Raw genomic sequence first — 17,790 nt, forward strand, 5'->3', positions numbered from 1 at the left:
TAAGCCATGATATTGTTCACCATCACTCTCCTATAAGTCTCACGGGACATACCGAGGGACTGACTTCGCTTACGCACAAAGCGTTTCGGACTCTGCTGGAGAGACTCTCCCACTCTTTCGACCAGCTCGGCTGTTCGCTTCTTGGGACGTCCCGAGTGGCTTGGACGATTCTCTCTGGCAGCGTTGAGGTTCTCCACGGTCCCATACTTCTCGAAGTGGTCCACCCAGTTCTGAATTCTGCTTTTGGATAGAGCCTTTTCACATTCGAACTAGCACATGAAACTCTCCTGGGTTTTCTTAAACGAGCCTGTATTGTAGTAAAATTTAACACAGCGTATTCTTTGTCCCAGCTCCCACTGGGATCTTGGTGTATTCACGGTCGTTGATTTTGTCATGCCCTGTAAAATAAGGGAAATCGGTGAATAAATAATGTAGATATCACATAAAGTGTACAAGGGGCTTGTTTTTGGGGTCACCTTGTACTCAAAATTTTCATTCCTTTCAGTCTTCGCTTTCGTAAACGATGTAGACATAATAATAAAATAGTTACACACAGGACAACTATTATTGATGCTGAAAACTATCCTCATCCAATTAGCTCCAGAACAAGAGTTTAAAAATGTTAGTTTTGAGTTTAACTATAAAGTAACAAACATTGATAGAATATCTACAGAATACTTAAATGGAAAATACAAAATTGTATATTGTTTTTTTAACTATTGTGATACTACTACTACTACTACTACTACTACTACTACTAATAATAATAATAATAATAATATTTTGAAAAATGTAAAGCCCAAAAACGTCTTTGCTGTAGAATGCACAGTGCAGTTTTCTTATCGACACCAACAAAGACATTCAGCCGAGAAAAAAAGAAAAAGAAAATAAGACAAAAAGGATAAAAGACTAATTAGTTGTTTCGATTGTGAAATCAAATGCAGTCAACAACTGGATTGTGGATGCAAATAAATAAGAAGTAAAAAAGGTTTTAGTTTGAATGTTACGCAAGTAATGCTTGTCACAAACATTCTGAAGCAATATGGCGTCAATTAAAAGATGATTCTGCTGGTTGTTTCTCTCAAAATATTTCAAAGAAAATGTTGCTTAAGCTCATTCGAGCTATAAGTCAACAATTCTTACCACTACTTATTATACATACACGCGTATCCGCACACATACTAACACACGCAAACGTACACGCATATATATATATATATATATATATATATATATATATATATATATAATTGTAACATGAGTATGAATTACTCCTTAAAAATTACGGTTTAACAAAAAGAATTATCTACAATTGGCTACAATATACATTACCGAATCACACATAGTATAAAATACTACATAAAGAGCATGAAAAACTTTTATAAAAAATACATATAATAAAACCATAGTAATATTGTACACAAACATTTTACAATTTTTCAGAAGCAGAAATCTGTCATTGAATTCCTGGCAAAAGTGCATTGAGAATAGTAGTAACTATGTAGAACAATAAATTCTGAAGTACAAAACGTCCCTCATTTAAATGGTACTACTTTTGCCTTCGGAGCTCTTTAACTTTTTGAGTTAAAAACTTAGAGACATTTATTTTGGAATGATTGTCATATATATATATATATATATATATATATATATATATATATATATATACTAGCAGGGAGACATTACACTGTCCAGGATTGAATGAGGATCAACAAATACTCTTATTGTCACCAGAATCGGTGAAATCGTCCGTTCTTTAATCAAATCGATTTATTACCTGCTCTAGTTAGGACACTCCTGCCACATTGCATCGGGAGAAAGCTTCACATGCCTCTTCGCAGTAAATTCGTCCACAATACACCGTAGTCTATATTGCACTGTAAAGAAGTTACTACTGATTTTATAAAATTATTTATAAATATTTGCTTCACGTAAAGTTTTCAATGCAAATGTCAAGTATTATAGTTCAATTGTGATCTGAACAGAAACATTCATTTTGAATGCGTCCCTATCTCACCAGAAAGCAAACAGTTGGTTTTATGAAAGTATTTATACGCAATACCTTTAATTTTAGTTAAGCGTGTAAAGTTCAAGTATCATGGTTCAACTGTGCTAAAGAAACATTAATTTCGAACGCATCCCTGTCTTATAAAAATGAATCTACAGTTGATTTTATAGGCTGGGCCTTTCTGCTTGTGTGGTTAAAAGACTTCTCAAATGGACTTGTGATGTAAGGCTGTACAAGTTTTAACATTGGTAAAAATCTTACGTCTATTTTTAATACATTTATTTCGATTATCGAGTTTCGATACTTATCAGACGCATTCTGATACGAAACCTAAGTCAGAAAACTCCCAGACACATCAAATACCTTTATGTAATGTTTGTTTTAAATCGACCCAGTCGTTTTGGAGTCCATATTAAAAATAATAAAACATTTTTAATGTAAACCCGTTCGAATGCAGGTATATATCCTGTCCCATACTATAATTGTCATCGGATATACATTGATGAAAGCAAACAGGGATAAAGTAGAGGCTTAATGAACATAAAAGAAATAGAAGAAATAGAAATTCTCTGAAAGCAGTATTTTCTAGATCGTTAAACATGATCATTATTGTAACTTAAAACAAACTAAACTCATTAACTGAAGTTAAAGACTTCTTAAATTAGCACTTATTACAATATTAATCAAAACTGTTTCGGTTCTACAATATATCACAGTTGAACAGTAACGTATATCAAAAGAACAGAACTTGACTTCACATACAGGTTAATTAACTTCCACCACAGGAAATAATGTCGATAATATAATAAAAAAATCAATCAAAAAATGAATAAAACAAAGAAATTCGCATTGCGTTTTATATAAACATCTAACATTTTTACTTCTAACGGATATATTCATTAAAAACCACCAACGGCATTGTATCTTTAAAATTCTGATGGTTATATGGCGTTAAAAAAATCAGTCAATGCTGTAAACACTATGCACATTTTGAATGAGTGTGGCTATTTTTGCGTTCGGAAAAAAACGAACTAAACCATCCATTTTACACTACAAACGCGACGAATATATTTTCTAATTGTGTACTTGCATTCTATTTCTTCAAATCAATCATCCCTTAGAAGTCTTGAAATAAAAAAAAACGAATCGTTGATGAACATATAAATAATTCTGGCTTGTTCCCTTCTCATTTATATATATACATATATATATACATATATATATATACATATATGTATATACATATATATATACATATATATATTAAATGAAAGTGATGATATCTTGTGCTTAACAAGTTGTCTCAAAGAATGCTCACGATTTATGTAGCAAACGGGAAACAATTTGTGAGAAAGTGAATATTTCATGAGTCTCATCTAGAAAGTAAAAATAGAAAATCCTTTATTTTCATCCCAATTTTTCTTAACACATTTTTGACTTTCTTTTGCATTAAAGGCAATACCTCATATTATTCCATTTTTAATGTCTCCTTTTTCTTTTCTTTGTTTTGCACTCACATTTTAGCAGCATCATTTTATATTTTACATTTTTCTCTTCTGGATTCTTTATCGAACTCTTACATTTCGTCAGTTTTTTACAAACAAACATAACACGATCTAAAAACTGTATGACGGACACAATACGACCACATATTTTACATAGTACAATATTTATTTCTCAGAAATCGATATTATTTTAACTTTTTATAAACGTTATTTTTATAATAATCGCATTTAAATATATATTTTTTGCATATTCTTATTAAAATAGACAAATGCTGCAAGGTTTGTACCATACATTTATAATCAGTGACAGAAAATTGCTGATACATGCCATTAAACTCATTTCTTTCTTAGTATTTTTTGGCATGACTGTGAAAACCGACGATAAGAAAGTAGAACTAAAAACACGCATATATATATATATATATATATATATATATATATATATATATATATATATATGTACTACATAATCTCTCAAACTATTTAACACATCATAACTAATTTAAAATAAATAAATGACCGAAAGTAAACAAAGATATAAAAATCCAAATAAAATCAAAATAAATCAAATTATATAAATTGTCTATATAAAACCAATCTAAAAACACTTCTTACATAACCACAAAAATGCTATTCTTAATGACGATCACGGGTCGAAAGCACTCGAGAAAAAATGGCTGACACAAGATCATTCGGTTTAATAATACCCAATTTACCATCAGAAACCAAACAAAAATTCTCGTCAAATATAAAACATTAGGAGAAAATTAAAAAAAGAAAAGAATAATTTGGCGTATTCAGCAAGATAGGCTTGGATAATGATTTGATGTCTCTCTCTCTCCTCTCCCCTCCATCTCTCCCTCTCTCTTTATATATATATATATATATATATATATATATATACATATATATATACATTCATATACACACACATATATATATATATACATACATAAGAAAGAATAAAATGTAATACTAATTAAAATGTTTAATACTAGGAAGTGCACAATAAATCAAATACATAAATGAAATGAAATAATATAATAACAGCAAATATTAACACTAGTTTAAATTAGATCAACATTAAAAAATAATTAGAAAATGAAATATGATTATATAGTTCATATTATGTAGAATTAAATTAAAATCTGACACCTAAGAGTCAATAATTGTATTTTATAATTATATCTAAATAACAAAGTAAATGTTGAATTAGTACATGGTATAGAAGCCATGGAACTTAAAATATTCTAACAATTGGCCTAATTGCCATATTTGGACATGTTAAATATTAGTTGCAAATAAAATAAGTTTTAATTATAAATGAAATAAAAAGTGCATGAGATAGTATGAGAAGATTAGATGTGTTGTAGTGATAATTTTTAATATAAAAAGTATAAGTAGAATTAAATTATTAAGTGTAGATTTATATACTCGTTTGATTAGTTGAAATAAGAAAGCATTATATGGTTGATGTGTTGACCCAAATAGATAAACCAAATGTGATAATAGAAGAATAGATATAAAAACATTCGTTATATTCAGATATATCCATGGAAAAATGTTAACATGGAATAAGGTATTATAATATTTTGACATTTGTTAGATGTTAATAATTTTATTTTGGAATTGAACGTTAAAATATATTAAGTCATCAAATTAACACACGGAATTGAAAGTGAAGAACTTGGAATATTGTAACTGTTAATTTAATATTTAATATTTAAACATGATAAATATAAGTTTGTATAAAAAATTCAAATTGAAAATAAACAAAATGGTAAATTGGAGAGTAAAAATATTAAAAAAATATGATGTCATAATAAAAACATTAACAATTTTAGTATAATATTATGTCATAATAAAAAGATTAACAATCCTAGTATAATATTATGTTATAATAAAACCATTAACAATCCTAGTATAATATTATGTCATAATAAAAACATTAACAATTTTAGTATAATATTGTCATAATAAAAAGATTAACAATCCTAGTATAATATTATGTCATAATAAAAAGATTAACAATCCTAGTATAATATTATGTCCTAATAAAAAGATTAACAATCCTAGTATAATATTATGTCATAATAAAAAACATTAACAATCCTAGTATAATATTATGTCATAATAAAAAGATTAACACTCCTAGTATAATGTTATGTCATAATAAAACATTAACAATCCTAGTATAATATTATGTCATAATAAATACATAAACACTCCTAGTATAATATTATGTCAAAATAAAAAAAACATTAACAATCCTAGTATAATATTATGTCATAATAAAAAGATTAACAATCCTAGTATAATATTATGTCATAATAAAAACATTAACAATCCTTGTAAAATATTATGTCATAATATATACATAAACACTCCTAGTATAATATTATGTCATAATAAAAAGATTACCGATCCTAGTATAATATTATGTCATAATAAAACATTAACAGCCCTAGTATAATATTATGTCATAATAAAAAGATTAACACTCCTAGTATAATATTATGTCATAATAAAACATTAACAATCCTAGTATAATATTATGTCATAAAAAAACATTAACAATCCTAGTATAATATTATGTCATAATAAAAAGATTAACACTCCTAGTATAATGTTATGTCATAATAAAACATTAACAATCCTAGTATAATATTATGTCATAATAAATACATAAACACTCCTAGTATAATATTATGTCATAATAAAAAACATTAACAACCCTAGTATACTATTATGTCATAATAAAAACATTAACAATCCTAGTATAATATTATGTCATAATAAAAAGGTTAACAATATTAGTATAATAAAAACAAAATAAGAATTAAATCATCATATATTGTTTTAAGCAAACATTTAATTAATTGAAATAATACATTATTATATTGTTAGTGTACTTTTAAACATAAAAATAATTTATTCAATATAGAATAATAAATTAAAATCAAAATAAAACGATTGTACTAAACAATTTAACTAGTTTGGGAAATGACTGAATAATATTTGTATATAAAATTTAAGGATAAAATAGTAAAAAAAATTATAAAATTTAATTTTTGAATAGGTTATTCAAAATATTTAAATTACAATAAATAGATATATAAAAATGAATAAAACGAAATAGTAATAATTAAGCAAATAAATTTAATACCAAGCTGATGTTATATATATATATATATATATATATATATATATATATATATATATGCAAAGGATAAAATTAAAATTAAATCTATTAATACTCAATAATAATTAAATCAATTAATAATCAATAAATAAATATTAATAATATAAATTAAAATAAAATAAAAATATACTAATTAATTATTCAATATATTATAGATTGAATTAAAATATATGTAGATTAATTAAATAATATCAATACAAAAATAGCTTAAAGAATATCAAATAATTCATTACTCCTTTCAAATTTACGGATAAAATATAAAATAAATTTAGTATGTTATCAAATTTCAATACATTATTATACAATTCAAATTTAGATGTATTTGAATTCAGTAAATTAGAGCAAATAGAATATTATTATGGAAGGATAAAGAACAGATATACCAACTTATCGTTGATTTGAATATTATAATTTAAGATTATTGATAAATAAACCACATAAATATATATTGATTTAAATTGAAATGCTTTAAATTTTAATAATATGTAATTTAAATAAATATTATAATCAATCTATTGCACAAATTGGATTAATAAATAAATATTATATAATAAAATAACAATAAACCTAAACAAGTATATTATTCTCAATATAAAACAATTATTTAACGTAACTAGTTTTGATAAAAGGGAAAGGACTCATTTAATTATAAATTATCGACCTTTAACTTGTGTTTAAACAAATCACGATAAAATATTAGAAGGTGAAATTTTATATTAAAATTAAGTAAGATAAATGAAAAATAATTAAATGACAAAAACATTACAATTAATGTGATAATAATATAAATTAAAATATTAATAAAAGGTAATTATATATGCATATATAACTAAGATAATATCAACAATTAGTATAACCGGAAATAAAATACATAATTTTGTGATTAGTCCCGTATAAAATAAAATAATTATATATACATATGTTTTCTATATTACATAAATATAATTAGTTGAAATATATAACAATTAGTAATTTAGTTCCGTATAAAATTACTTAAATAGACATGTTTTATATATATATATATATATATATATATATATATATATATGTGTGTGTGTATAACAATTAGTAATATAAATTAAGTAAATATATATAAATTAATCATAAATAATAAATTAATAAAATACTAAGTAGAATAGTATTATTAGGGCATGTCAAAATTAATACAATTTATTAATACGCAACTTTAAATTTTAGTAACTTTACTTGAAAATTCAAAATGACGTAATAAAAGATAAAATAAAAGGTAATTTCAACTTATCTTCCAATTTTCATATTTTGTAATTATGCAAAAATGCATTTTCTTTTAATGGATTGCTAGTTGCTATTTCTTCTGACCGTTTAAGGGTAAAATAGATTAATTGATTGATATAATAATGCAGTGAATAATTTTGCGCTACGAACCAGTTGGTGTCAACAATTGTGAATATAAACGCAACTAAAAATAAATTATCAGATGGTCAACATCATGAAATTTGGAATATAGAATTTAGCATTATATTTTTGTGTGAGAGAAAGAGAGAGAGAGAGATAGAGAGAGAGAGAAAGAAAGAAAAAAAGAAAGAAAGAGAGGGAGAGAGACTGTGTGTTCTAAGCTAATTAACGGACATTATTAAATAAAATAGAGCGAGTAACGTAGATCTATTAACTATTATAAATACACTTAAGACGGCATATTAATATACACTTTTAGAATTACATGAGAAAATATAAATATAACAATTTATTTTTATTTATTTTTTAAAATAGTTACGACTTATCAAGGCTCGAAGCCACCCAAGGATAAGGAGTAATGAGTGTACAGTTGCCAAAGCGAACACGTAGTAATAATTAGTAGTGGAAATTTAATTAATTGGATTTATTTAAGGTGATGGCTCATCAAGAATTTGTTCATGTTGGACGTGAAGACAACCATATTGTAGTTAGTTGGAAAACAAAAAATCGGAATAGGGTTCTACAGGCGGTCAATTCTAAGAAAAAAAGCTTTGTACGTTTAGGTTTAGGCACAGATAAAGAGAGGGGGAAACTATTGATAGTGGTTTCAGCTAGACGAGTATTTTTCGTGAAAGGCAGGACAGGGGGACCATAGATTAGAGCTCAGACGAGCATTTGCTATGAACATAACGATAAAGTAGAGACAGGCTTGCAACGTCTCCTCTGTGGTAAAGAGTTTGCAGGGAAGAGAAAAGGGCATTCCCTACTAGGCAATGAAGTCTATTTTGAACTCTATCAAGGCGGGATAAGTCCTTTATAGCAGCTCCTGCCCAGATGTGGCAACAGTACTCCATTCTTAGACGTACCTAGCTCTTATATAGGTAGAGAATCGCATCTGCAGTGAGGTTTCTTCTGGAACGGTAGGATGATCCACCCATTTTTCCAGCAGCCTTGATAACGGATTCGATGTACGTGTTTCATCTCAGATCAGGAGTAAAGGTCAGACTTATAAGCATGTTGAAACATGGAGCCTCCCCAAGACGAGAGCGATTCATATCGATTGATGTCAGACGGGATTAGAGTGTTGATGATGGAATAATAGAAACATAAATAATTGGTTTCAGGTGCATAAAAATAAACCAACCACCTCTTTCCTCATTGCACCCCATGATAAAGATCAGAGGAGAGAGAATTAGTAAGAACTTGGTCATTTATGGGCGTTGAAGTGTTGCTATAGATGGTCGTCAACATAAATGTCTACAAATGATCTTAGGATGTGATTTGGGAGTTCATTTATGCAGAGCAGGAAGAGTTGGGCCCAACATTAATATTGTGAGCTTTTGATTTCTCCCCATCAACCACTACTCTTATGAATCTATAAGAGATAAATGTTTAATAATTGAAAATGCATTTTCATCTATACCGTAGCTGGAGACTTTGTGGAGTAGACCTTTATGCAACACTCTATCAAACCCCTTTGATATGTCAAGGCCATTTGCCCTAGAAAAGAAAGCCCCCGTCGAAGGATTCGGTAATCCTATGATATAACTGTTTGCACATCTGCTGTAGATCTTGCAGAACGGAAACCGTATTGCATGTCACTGAGGAGGTTATTTTTGTTGAGCAGGTTGACTACTTTTTTATTTAACACAGATTTCAGCAACGTACTCATAGTACACAGGAGATTGATAGGTCTGTATTGAGTGGGAGATGGCTGATCACCCGAATGTTTAAATACGTGACAAATTGATGACGTTTTCCAGAGTGTTGAGAAGCATTTCTCTTTAAAACAACGCTTAAACAGCTTTGTGAGTATGGGAGCTAGTTATAGTTGAGGGTTTTTGAGCACTATAATAGGAATCCCGTCAGGACCAGTTGCTTTACTGGAATCGAGATTTCTGATTAGCTTGGCAACATCATGCACGGATAATTATATGGCACATAGCGCGTTTTCAGACACAATAGGAAATACGCGGGGTTGGCGGCCTTGCTTGCATAAGTCCATTGATAATAGTTGGGATATACCACACTTCTATTTAGGACCCTCTTTGTTATTTGCCAATATTGGTGAGAACCAAGCATCTACTCAGCTATTTTGGACTTGACAGACTGAGGATACAACTCTCTCGCGTTCTTTCTTACTTTTTTACAGTAGTTGCTGGCAGTCCTGAAAGCGGCTTTAGTCTCAGCACATCTATTACGATGGAAACAATGGAAAAGTGATTTCTGTGCGCAATGGCAGCAACACATTCTGGAAAGAATCACGGCTGGCTGTTAGGTTTTCGCTGGAAGTTTTTGGAGGGTATAAAGCGGACTATACCTCCAATTAACAATTCCGTCAGGTCTTATACTATGAAGGACATGTTCTTTTTAACGTGGAACGTAGTGGTAGACCTGATATAAATGTACGAAAGCTATCCCAGTCAGCCATAGAGTACCGATATACTGTACGATGGAGAGGTATGTCGGAGAACTTATTATATTTTGTTTGTATCTAACGGAGTCAACTGAGTTGTCGGAAGATCCCAGTGGGGGCAGAACGGAAGATGAACATTGCTCAGGGTAATTTGAGATAAAAGTGTCTAGGAGATTTGCATACTGATCATCGCTGTCGGGCACACGGGTGGGTTCGTGAACTATCTGAGTTAGGTAATAAGCAACGGAGAAATCGTGACAGAACCTCCTCTCATCATCTGTCTTGTTTGAGTGAGCTAACCATTCCATATTGTGAACATTGAAGTCTCCACATACATGAATGTTAGTCGAAGAATGAGCGATAGGATGTGGCCAATATGCTCTTGGAGGTAACTTCGCTGTTATGGGGGCGATAGAAAGAAAATATAAACGCAGTGGTGTGACCAAGCGCAATCCGAAAACATATACAGGTTAATATAGGATATTCTCTTGTCGATTTGGATGTTAAATTAAAATATCCTTTAATTACGAATTCATCTAGGGAAATAGTCGGCCCGATGCCAATTTCGCATAAGAAGAATAAGTCTGGTTTGTTCTCTTGTGATTTGATTTCACCCTCTGGAAGGTTGGAATGTAGTCGCCTGATGTTGGTAAAGGAGAAATTGTAGTTTGGTCCATGTTGGAAGTTCTGGATTTAATCGAGTACTCTTTGAATGATGGAGTTTTAGGATTCGTGAAATAGGTCGACAGATTGGTTGGAGCAGAGCAGAGAGGGAAAGTAAGGAAGGCAAAGAAGTGAAAATATTTTGTAGACCATAATAAGGTAAAACCGTAACAATTACCCACTAATATGGCATCGAGAAGTCTCAACAGAAGCTACTGCATAGTCCAGAATCCATTCAGAAATGCCAGTACAGCAACCCCAGTAATTTGCACCTGCTAATAAGGTGGCTTCCTTAGTGGTTAGTTTAAGATCTGGGTCCCTGACTATCACACGGATAACGTCCCCCCCACCAAAAAAAAAAAAACGTTTACCTCCAGCGCCTTTATTAATGACATCGTTACAAGGATAAAAATAGAAACTCAGGTGACTGATCACGCAGAAATACTGTCGACCTAGAATTCAGCCTTTTCTTCTCCCTTTGTCAGAAGAATCACTTGTTCTAAACGGGGACTGAGAGACACATTAGGAGATTCGAGAGTTACGGGAGCTGCCGACAACGTATCCACAATGCATTGTCTACTCTCCATTAAAAAACTCATAATAATATTAAGTATTCTATTAATATAAGTAGAATTGACATGTTTAGAGGTCAGTATGGCGATAGGTTCCCATCTCACTTACTGAAGTAAAGTTGGCAAATTTAACGTGTGTAGTTCTTGTGCGTCTCGGCTAAATTTTGTCGAATCAATCCTGACTTGATTTGAATGGAAATTGTCTACCCCTTTTGCTAACATTCGACGCTAGACGGCGCATTTATTAGTATGGTTATTGTGCACAATATACTTAAAAATGAAATGACGTCGGCAGTTTTTTGGGTTTTTTTTTTTGCAAAAGGTATATGACACATAGAACTCAAAATAGGAGAACGTGTCTATTTTGAGAAAAAAAATTAGCAAGTGAATCACAAGCCGCATATTGACAACGATAAATTCCAATAATAAATTTAAAAAATTGTATTAGGCGGGTTACCAGAGGCAACTGTAGAAATAAAAATAATTGGGTAAATGAAGTTTGTCATCTTATGACAGAATAAGGTTGTTTTGTTGCATGTTTTAACGTGTGTTGTTACGTTGCCACCTTTTGATTTATTGACTACATCTATTTGATTCCTCTTCTTATTGTTCTCCTTTACAGGCACTCCAGTCAATCGCATCCCTATTATGGCCAAGCAGACTCTTGACCTGTACGAGTTATTTCGACTTGTTGTCTCCAAAGGTGGACTCGTAGAAGTTATAAATAAAAAGTTATGGCGAGAAATAACGAAAGGTCTTAATTTGCCTTCATCTATTACCAGCGCAGCCTTTACATTGCGAACACAGTAAGTAACCGAGCTTCACATTTATGAAAACATTTTCAACGCTTTTGCAATATATCAAATAACTTATACCAAAATATTAAAAACATTTTGCTTTCCGGGTTAAATTTTATAGTAAATCCGATGACTGGGATCAATTAGTTCTTACGGTTTTCAATAATATTCTTGAGTTTATCTTCGCATACAACTTCAATAAATAGAACATACGATGTATATACTATGTTTTAGAACCTGACAAACATGTGAAAAATTTTAATATTGGGATCAAAGGTTAAGAGCAGGAATATCCATTACTAATAGATTAACGTTAGAAACATATATATATATATATATATATATATATATATATATATATATATATATGCTTTCATATTTTCATTGTAACTCATTATCTCTTAGTTATCTTAGCTTCACTGCATTTCCTAACTTTTATGTCTCTTTTTTTTTCACATTAATTTTAATTCCCATTTGATTTTTTCCTTTTTTCGCGTTTCGTTTTTCATACAGCAATTATCTCTTTCAATGTTTATTTCAGCGTTTTTCGAGATATTCTCTACACGTTTTGATTGTCATCTGTTCTTCTTTTTCACTGTTTGTTATATTCATTTAATTTTCTTCTAAATGCCTTTTCAATTGTGTAGTATTTCGTCAGAATTAAGAAATATCCTTTATGACAATCGTGATTGAGCCTCTGTGAAGACTATGTGAGGCATACTTAAAAGTTTACTTTTTGTTATTCTGCGCTTCATGTAAAATCGAACATACTCCTCATCAAACAAAAGTGTTACATCAAATATATACATATATGTGTGTATGTGTGTGCGTGTGTGTTTGTCTGTAAGGCACAAACCTTGAAAAATTTATTGCAATTTCATTTTTTTCCTCACCAGGACTTTCTCATACAAGACTCTCGCGAAGTGATATGAGTTATCTACGAATATTTATTCATGTAGTTTAATCTGCATACTCTATGTATTATATTCATTTTATATACTGTGGGTTTTAATAATTCACTCATTAATATATCATTTACTTTTAATATTTTGTATTTTATTTTGTGACGAACATATAAATTGTTACGTATTAATTTATCCACCTAATTACTGGTTTTTATTCTACAATTTAAAAAGAGTTATGGATGTCTATTAATTGTATTTAGTTTTTACGTAATCTGCGCTTAGATATATGCAAAGAGTATTTGATTATGATTCTGACTTCACCATTAATTCTTGCTTTTTTAATAACTTCATGTGGATGTTGAAGTTTATGATTAAACATCTTTCATTCTAAGCATAATTTATAGTTATTTGTACACTCTACTATTCATTTAGATGATGTAGTGTTATTTGCATATTTTTCACTTATACATGTTATTGCGTGATGATTATACCTACACTTGAAATTGCTTCCCGGATCAGTTATAACATGTAGCTGATCTCGAAGCTGAACTGGGTTAGGTTGCGGGTTGTGATACGAATTTTTATAGTTTATTTATAGTTATTTGTACACTCTACTATTCATTTAGATGATGTAGTGTTATTTGCATATTTTTCACTTATACATGTTATTGCGTGATGATTATACCTACACTTGAAATTGCTTCCCGGATCAGTTATAACATGCAGCTGATCTCGAAGCTGAACTGGGTTAGGTTGCGGGTTGTGATACGAATTTTTTTTGTTTATTCCTGCAAACTCTCAGTTGGTGTCTTTAAATCGTAGTTGGATTCAATTCAGCCCTGAGATCTTCATGCGTGGAGTTGCTATCGAGAGGAAATCAAATGTGAAACTGCTTGATCCTTATTTTACATCAATGTTCAATGGAGTACGTATATTAGATCCATTGCTCTGCCTGATTCTCGTAAAATGGATTTGCTTTATTCCTCCAAACTTTAATATTACACCTGAAACAATAACTATACAAATCTGCTATCAGACCACGCATGGAGTATATTTGGTAAATCTCATTTCCTATTTGAGGGTTCTTAAGAAGATGCAGAAACATAATTTGATTGGCCTAAACCTTTCTTCTTTTCTGAACCACCCTCGCTCTCTTTCTCGCACAGACAAGATGTTGCTAGTCACAATTTTTTCTATAAATGGCCTGTGTTCTTAAGAATTTTCTGGTTTATTCTCAATTTAAAAATTTGTTTTCTCGTTAGACTCATTCTTCTAATTACCTCCATTTTTTACCTTCTTCTAAATAATCTTCTTATTACAGACAGTTATTTTCAAGAAATACAGACTTGTGGATCTCTTTTCCTGCTGACTGGTTTTCTTAAACCAATTACCTTGCTGTTTTTTAGATTAATTCCAATAGACATCTACTGTATTGGTGATAATCATATTTTTGCTTGCTTTACATCAAGTAGCTTCATGCCATGTCCTGGGGAATTTTCATAAAAAATTCCAAAATACCTACCTATACATTTCCCCATTATTTATTTATTATTAACTCACTAGGAGTATTCACTCACTAGGAATATTCACACAGTTCTCAAAGATTGTTCTTTGAGAACAACTTGTAGTGTTCCCTAAAGTCTGAGTAACAACAAGTCTCCCCACATTTTCAGTACTCTTCACCTCTTTCGATAACCTTTGCAAAATAGTTTATATTATCGCAACACTCGCTTACCATTGATTTTTCGTTGGCAACGACCATTGGTCTTCACTGGAATTTGGGTGCTAATAAGCCTCCCCAAGGTCCCAGTCTTCTTTGCACATCTCTAGCAGAGGTCTGGCTAGTGCTTTCTCTAGTCGGTCTTCCTCCCCTCCTTGACTTTTATTATTTGGTATGGTGCTTGTTTATGATGACACACAAAAAAAACCTGGGCGCAGTTTTTTTTTTTTCATTTATACAGTTTCAGTTTTTATGATTTCATGTGACGTTATTTTGTGTTTTGCATCTGTAGTTGTTTCTGTATCCAGTTTCTGTGTAGTTTATGTGTGATGTTAATCTCCACATTCATGGGTTTTCCTTAATATTTCTGCAGTTTTCATTGAAATTCGTTGTATGTTCTCTGCCACCACTCTGTCGGCCATTATTATTATTATTATTATTATTATTATTATTAAGTGTGAAATTACCATTTAAAATATTGCAACGTTACATTCAATTCACATTTAATTAATAGTATTATAAGAAAATAAAATATATTTGTAGTCATCGACATACAGTCCTGTTTCGTTGTATAACAACTCATCAGTGCCGCTAGACTAGCACCTATCCCAAGCCGAGGATCGAACCTAGAACCGTCGTGATGACAGTCGGCAGTTCTACCCCTTGACCACGGAAGCGGTGCCCGCAACTAATCTGTCCGAATGTCTATTTAAATAAACATCCGTCCGCCACTTGTAAAGTAATAAAATAAGAAAATATATGGTTAAATAAATGCTGATAATTAGATTATGATTGGACAAATCTCTTATAATACATTTTTATTTTTACCAAATGGTATTGTAGTCGTCTTGAAGTTATGTGAAGCCTATTGTATAAATAAGTAGGAGTCAAAATTGTAATTAAAATAACAAATACGCCTAATCGACATTTGCCGTGGAGAGCCAATCGGGTAGTCGCTTCTATTTCACAGAGATATATTTTAAATCTCTTCTTATATTCGTGTGGAACTTAAAAGGATATTTGCAGGTAACTGGAGGCTAAATATCATAGCTGGCATCGGTCTGGATGAGTTGTGTAAAATGATAAATGAGCTACAAAGTTTGCACGTAAATATCAATTATGTCGTGTGTCGTTCAGAGAAGAAAGGTTGAAACCAAAAAACAAGAAATCAGTAGGCTGGTCATTCAGTACGATACAGATAAGCCGATTGATAAAAGAAAGCAGAGTAAACAATTATGTACACGCACACACACACACACACACACACACACACACACACACACACACACACACACATAGTACCACAAAAGCAAGCATATGCAAAAACGTACATATATAAAAATGTAAATGTATCTAGGTGTATGTGCTCGCGTGTATAGAAATAAATAAAATGTGAACATATACATAGATATACGTATAAATATATTTGTATGTTTGCATATTCATATGTGTACAAGTTTTTGTGTGTGTAGATAGACAAAATATATGCGTACATGGCAGGCATATATCTATTTAAATGCATTATATAAACGTATACACACACACACACATATATATATATATATGTGTGTGTGTGTGTGTGTGTGTGTGTGTGGGTAAATATAAAAAACGCGTGAGTGTATCTGCTGAGAGCTATCAAGAGGAAAATAAGGGAAAACATGAGACAGAAAAATATTACGACGATAAATTATCACATATTTATTTTATGCTATATATATATATATATATATATATATATATATATATATATATATATATATATATTGATAATAGATATGCACAATTGTATTTATTCTTCCAACCTATAAAGGTTACATTTATATAATTATATATATATATAATTATATAAATATATATATATATATATATATATATATGCGCGTGTGCGTATATATTTATTAGTTAAATATGACCTTTATGTGTAGAGCGCCAGAAAACTAGAAAATACAAAGAAAACGAAAGAGAGAAAGAGAGAGACAGAGGGTATTAATAAAAACAAAGCTGTCTAGAATTTCATTGCCTGATATAAAATTCCTGTCTGACGCCAGTTGACTGGGCCTTTAAATTGTCAGCTCGAAATATTTGCGCCCCCAAACTTTATAAAATCGCAAATCTCCCACGAAATATGCGAACTGTTTTGTATGTTCGCAGTTTTTATTGCCTCGATTATAGCAAAACTTGCAAACTTGTGTTTCACGAGGGCAGATATTTACACCAATCTCTAGAAGACTATCATTTACAGCGAAACTACTTAACTCTTTCATAGCTATTGAGCTTAATATGCATTTAAATAATGCACATTTTTCCCCTTTTCTAATCCACCCTATCTGGTTTATTTGGTGAGAAGGTTAAAGCCGTAACCGTCGAGATGGAACTAAATTAGTATCCAGTAAATATTAATACCCGCACTTATTTAATGAATCTATGAAAATTTATTTTTGTTGTTATTTTGATTGGACCATAATCATATTCTTAATAAAGGACTATAAACCATGCCCAGCAGACAACAACCAGCTCGTTATGTAATTTGAAAGAAAAAAATAATGCATTGATGTAAAGACTTTATCA

At 30.4% G+C, this 17,790-nt stretch overlaps 1 protein-coding gene across 9 annotated transcripts in view; it reads left to right on the forward strand.

Annotated features, from left to right (window-relative positions):
- LOC145239867 (AT-rich interactive domain-containing protein 3C-like) overlaps nt 1–17,790 on the forward strand; it is a 420,808-nt gene that overhangs the window by 385,153 nt on the left and 17,865 nt on the right. For all 9 annotated transcript variants that reach the window (XM_080103441.1, XM_080103443.1, XM_080103444.1 and 6 more), the window contains one exon: nt 12,423–12,606. In XM_080103441.1, coding sequence (XP_079959567.1) covers nt 12,423–12,606 — 184 coding nt within the window. The remainder of the gene's footprint in view (nt 1–12,422; nt 12,607–17,790) is intronic.

Source organism: Euprymna scolopes, chromosome 19 (genome assembly GCF_053919585.1).
Source record: "Euprymna scolopes isolate OS-2025 chromosome 19, ASM5391958v1, whole genome shotgun sequence".
NCBI lineage: Eukaryota > Metazoa > Mollusca > Cephalopoda > Sepiida > Sepiolidae > Euprymna > Euprymna scolopes.